Below are 6000 nucleotides of genomic sequence, written 5' to 3'. Positions count from 1 at the left end.
TATCTCACCTCAGCTAACAAGATAACATTAGTTATCTCACCTCAGCTAACAAGATAACATTAGTTATCTCACCTCAGCTAACAAGATAACAGTAGTTATCTCACCTCAGCTAACAAGATAACAGTAGTTATCTCACCTCAGCTAACAAGATAACAGTAGTTATCTCTCCTCAGCTAACAAGATAACAGTAGTTATCTCACCTCAGCTAACAAGATAACATTAGTTATCTCACCTCAGCTAACAAGATAACATTAGTTATCTCACCTCAGCTAACAAGATAACATTAGTTATCTCACCTCAGCTAACAAGATAACAGTAGTTATCTCACCTCAGCTAACAAGATAACAGTAGTTATCTCACCTCAGCTAACAAGATAACATTAGTTATCCCACCTCAGCTAACAAGATAACATGCATTTAATACATGAGAAAAATATTTTATTTACAATACATTGATTACAAAAATTTTATTACAGGAATAAATATATAAAATTTTGACTTATAAGGACCACTAGTGTAAAAATCTCCTAAAAATCAATATTTTTATACAAAAATCAGAATAACTGAGCACAAATATAGAATTATAATATATTACTCCTTTTTTTCTTGCCAATGAGATTATTTTTGGTATTAAATGAGGTAGAAATTACTAATAAATTAAAAAAAATACTTTTAGATCAATAGATTTGTACATAAATCAGAATAAATGGACACAATTTTAGAATTACAATATATTATTTATTATTTTCTTGCCAATGGGCTTATTTTTGAGGTAAAATAAGGTAGAACTAACACTTAATAAAATCACATTTGAATCAATATTTACATACATAAATCACCACAACTAAACGGAATTTTAAGATTACATGATGTTAATTATTTTTTTCTTACCAATGGACTGATTTTTGAGGTTAAATAAGTTAGAAATTCCTAAAAATGTAAGTAAATATTTATCATAATGGTCCCTATGAAGGTTGGAGCACTACACGTCACCTGAGTCCACCATCACCGCCGTTCTCGCCAGTTTTTAGCCATTTTCTCGCCCAAATATCCATCTTTTCGCCATCGTGGATATTGTGGTGATGCATTAGTGATGTGTGTTCACTTTGAGGTGTCCCAGGGGGTGTAGCCCCCGGGGGGGGCAGGGATTTATGGTGTCTTAGTCTGGTGTCCAGATGGTGAAAGGGATTAGGATTTTTTACCCCCTGGGGGATTTATTAATTTTTTGAGCATGGGTGGTTGTTAATCCTGGGGGTGTAATCCCCCCGGGGGAGGGATTTACTGTCTTATTTGGTCAGTTATCCAGGTGGTGAGAGGGATTAAATTTTTTTTATCCTGGGGGATTTATTACTTTTTTGAGTTGTTAGTTATTTTTAAGTAATCCTGGAGGTGTAATCCTCTGGAGGAGAGGGATTTGTCTTATTTGGTCAGTCACCCAGATGGTGAGAGGGATTAGGATTTTTTAATCCTGGTGGATTTTTTAATTCTGGTGGATTTTTTAATCCTGGTGGATTTTTTAATCCCGGTGGATTTTTTAACCCCGGTGGATTTTTTAACCCCGGTGGGTTTTTTTAATCTCAGTGGATTTTTTTATCCTGTTCAGATTTATTATCCCGGGTTATTTTTTCTTCAGTTCTCTGAGGTGGGTCAGTTTAGGGAGTCGTGTAGTTCCGATACTCCGGGTTAACGGCCAGGATAAAATTCCATCATTGTAAACATAAAAAAATGGGAGAGTTAATTATTTTCTTTGCATTTAGTATTATGGTAATTGGTAATTTATATATATGATTTGAATATAATTTGTATATGTAATTTATATTATGTAAATTTTGTGTGTGTGTGTGTTGTGTGTGTGTGTGTTGTGTGTGTGTGTGTGTGTGTGTGTACTCGCCTGATTCAGGTTACAGAGGTTAAGTTATAGCTCTTGACTCTTTATTTGTTATGTATGTTTGTGTGTGCGTGTGTATGTGTATGTGTGTGTGTGCGTATGTGTGTGTGTATGTGTGTGTGTTGTGTGTGTGTGTGCGTGTGTGTGTGTGTGTTGTATGTGTCTTCACTGATTTATTTATAAGCAAGAGACTAAGTTCATTGGTTTCAGAATTATATTATTGCTGTAGTCAGTCGAAACAATATCGTCATCCACCACCGTCACCTTTACCACTGACCCGTTCCTCCCTGCGTTAGTCCAGTACACTGAGGCGCCACCACATACACTATATTCTGTGTATACCAAGATACGATTTTTGCTGTGTGGGAAATAAATACCTTTGAAGGATGATGAGGATGTTTCTGTAGTGACTGTACAATGTATGGTGAAAATGAGTAAAAATAACCTTTATGTCTTGTATGGACTGTAATGTCAGTCGCAAAGATAAACCTTAGTATTCCTTTTGAATGTCGTCGTTATTATTATTATTATTATTATTATTATTATAATTATGTGCTATTTTCATTAATAATTATCTATATTTTTATTATTATTATTATTACTATATTTCAGGTTGTGATATGAATCAGTATGGTTGAAGGATCGACCCCAGACATGGGGGCTGCGGAGGGGGTTGTTGCCCCCTCCGCAGCAGCAGCGAGCGAGGAGGTCGTGGTGCTGCAGATTCCTCCGGTGACAACCCGTCGCCCAACCATCTGTTATGGTCGCATCCTCCTGGGCGAGATAACACCACTGCTGGCCGCCATGAAGCGGTCAACTCCCCGCTGGTCGTCACACCAGCAGGTCAGTTGAGGGCGTTGGGCAGGATTTAGGTCATGTGCTTCTTTTGACCCCATGGGTTAACTGTGTCTTGTGTGCACGTTTTGACCCCAAATGCCCAAAATGCTCTGCATATAAAGGGGCTTTTGGCATGTACATACAATTGTTATATTCCTTTGTACAAACATGTATCATGATAAAATAAATTTATGATTATTATTATTATTATTATTATTATCGGTTGAGTGTGGATGTTTTGTGTGCTGTTGGAGTGTGAGCAAAGTAACATTTATGAAGGGGTTCAGGGAAACCGGCAGGCCGGACTTGAGTCCTGGAGATGGGAAGTACAGTGCCTGCACTCTGAAGGAGGGGTGTTAATGTTGCAGTTTAAAAACTGTAGTGTAAAGCACCCTTCTGGCAAGACAGTGATGGAGTGAATGATGGTGAAAGTTTTTCTTTTTCGGGCCACCCTGCCTTGGTGGACCACCCTGCGTTGGTGGGCCACCCTGCCTTGGTGGGCCACCCTGCCTTGGTGGACCACCCTGCCTTGGTGGGCCACCCTGCCTTGGTGGGCCACCCTGCCTTGGTGGACCACCCTGCCTTGGTGGCCACCCTGCCTTGGTGGCCACCCTGCCTTGGCGGGAATCGGCCAGTGTGTTAATAATAAAAAAAAAAATATTTTGTCTGCTAGGTTGACTGTAGCTGTGCACTTTCTATCTTGTAAGTTGTTCCCTTGCAGGACATGGAACGTGATCCGCTGGTCATGAAGTTGAAGGAGTTGAGGACTACGGTCACCTCCCTGGGTCCAGATGACACCATGGACCCCAGTACATTCCTGGATCCATTTCTGGCAATCATCCGTTCTGAGGACACCACCGGGCCTGTCACCAAAGGTGCTCTGGCTGCTGTTAACAGGTTAGTTATATTAACACCTCTCTTTAATATGTTTTCAACACACTGGCTGTCTTTAACAGAAGTACGATGACCTCTTCCTCGCCTATTCAAAGAGGAAACATTTACCATCATTCATTCAGCCACTTTATTGCCAGAAGTGTGCTGGTATCACACTTCAGATAACACTTTGAATTGCAATATCCTCAACTCACATACAAAATTTTTCTTTTTAACATGCTGGCTGTCTCCCACCGAGGCAGGGTAACCCGAAAAAGAAGAAACACTCGCCATAACTCACTCGATCACCATCTTGCCAGAATTTTTGTACAGTGGACCCCCGGTTAACGATATTTTTTCACTCCAGAAGTATGTTCAGGTGCCAGTACTGACCGAATTTGTTCCCATAAGAAATATTGTGAAGTAGATTAGTCCATTTCAGACCCCCAAACATACACGTACAAACGCACTTACATAAATACACTTACATAATTGGTCGCATTCGGAGGTAATCGTTATGCGGGGGTCCACTGTAATGCTGTTGTACTTTGGTTGCTATGTTTGTGCTGGTACTTCTGTGCTTGTGTTTAGCTGAACCTCCAGATGACAAGACCTGTGTTCCAGGAGACCTCCTCTATCTAGATTTTGCAAGTACATATACACAATTTTCTCAGTATAATTACTTTTGGTTCTTCATGGGGAAGTGGAACAGAATTCTTATTCTGTAAGCCATGCGTGTCATAAGAGGCGACTAAAATGCCGGGAGCAAGGGGCTAGTAACCCCTTCTTCTGTATATATTACTAAATGTAAAAGGAGAAACGTTCGTTTTTCCTTTTGAGCCGCCCCGCCTCGGTGGGATACGGCCGGTGTGTTGAAAGAAAGAAAGAAGAATTAATTTTGGTAAAGATTTGGGTTCATTTTGTATTCAGAAAGAAGAACTCTATGAAGAATTGCTCTGATCTGGTTCAATATTGTTCTGATCTAGTTAAATATTGCTCTGATCTAGTTCAATATTGTTCTGATCTAGTTCAATATTGTTCTGATCTAGTTCAATATTGTTCTGATCTAGTTCAATATTGTTCTGATCTAGTTCAATATTGTTCTGATCTAGTTCAATATTGCTCTGATCTAGTTCAATATTGCTCTGATCTAGTTCAATATTGTTCTGATCTGGTTCAATATTGCTCTGATCTAGTTCAATATTGCTCTGATCTAGTTCAATATTGCTCTGATCTAGTTCAATATTGCTCTGATCTAGTTCAATATTGTTCTGATCTAGTTCAATATTGCTCTGATCTAGTTCAATATTGCTCTGATCTAGTTCAATATTGTTCTGATCTGGTTCAATATTGCTCTGATCTAGTTCAATATTGTTCTGATCTAGTTCAATATTGCTCTGATCTAGTTCAATATTGCTCTGATCTAGTTCAATATTGTTCTGATCTAGTTCAATATTGCTCTGATCTAGTTCAATATTGCTCTGATCTAGTTAAATATTGCTCTGATCTAGTTCAATATTGTTCTGATCTGGTTCAATATTGCTCTGATCTAGTTAAATATTGCTCTGATCTAGTTCAATATTGTTCTGATCTGGTTCAATATTGCTCTGATCTAGTTAAATATTGCTCTGATCTAGTTCAATATTGTTCTGATCTGGTTCAATATTGCTCTGATCTGGTTCAATATTGCTCTGATCTAGTTCAATATTGCTCTGATCTGGTTCAATATTGCTCTGATCTAGTTCAATATTGCTCTGATCTGGTTCAATATTGCTCTGATCTGGTTCAATATTGCTCTGATCTAGTTCAATATTGTTCTGATCTGGTTCAATATTGCTCTGATCTGGTTCAATATTGCTCTGATCTAGTTCAATATTGCTCTGATCTAGTTAAATATTGCTCTGATCTGGTTCAATATTGCTCTGATCTAGTTAAATATTGCTCTGATCTAGTTAAATATTGCTCTGATCTGGTTCAATATTGCTCTGATCTGGTTCAATATTGCTCTGATCTGGTTAAATATTGCTCTGATCTGGTTCAATATTGCTCTGATCTAGTTAACCCTTTGAGGGTCGACAGGCCCTCTCCGAAACTCGTTCTCAGGGTCGGCCAAATTTAAAAAAAAAAAAAATTATTTTTCTCTTATGAAAAGATAGAGAATCTTTTCCTGATCATAAAGACACCAAAAGTTTGAAATTTGATAGAAAACTTACGGAATTATGCTCTCGCAAAGTTAGCGGTCTCGGCGATGTTTACGCATCGGCGATTTTGCCCACTTTGAGCCCCATTTTCGGCCAATTTCACTGTACTAGTCGACAAAAAACATGAATATTTCGATAGAACTCCATTTTTTCTATCGAATGGGTGCAAGAAACCACTCATTTATGAAATTCTACTATCCAG

At 38.4% G+C, this 6000-nt stretch overlaps 1 protein-coding gene across 4 annotated transcripts in view; it reads left to right on the top strand.

The window, feature by feature from the left end:
• The first annotated feature begins 942 nt into the window (after positions 1-942).
• The window catches only part of garz (Sec7 domain-containing protein garz), a 53382-nt gene continuing 48324 nt past the window's right edge, over positions 943-6000 (top strand). For 3 of the 4 annotated variants that reach the window (XM_070105388.1, XM_070105389.1, XM_070105386.1), the window contains exons 1-3: positions 943-1078; positions 2500-2730; positions 3446-3621. In XM_070105388.1, the coding sequence (XP_069961489.1) occupies positions 2518-2730; positions 3446-3621 (389 nt within the window). In that variant the 5' untranslated portion in view covers positions 943-1078; positions 2500-2517. Of the gene's footprint in view, positions 1095-2499; positions 2731-3445; positions 3622-6000 lie in introns of all 4 variants that reach the window. The other variant, XM_070105387.1, reaches the window with a different exon arrangement.

The sequence above is a fragment of the Cherax quadricarinatus genome, chromosome 98 (genome assembly GCF_038502225.1).
Source record: "Cherax quadricarinatus isolate ZL_2023a chromosome 98, ASM3850222v1, whole genome shotgun sequence".
Taxonomy (NCBI): domain Eukaryota; kingdom Metazoa; phylum Arthropoda; class Malacostraca; order Decapoda; family Parastacidae; genus Cherax; species Cherax quadricarinatus.
This window is presented reverse-complemented; position numbering and strand designations above follow the sequence as displayed.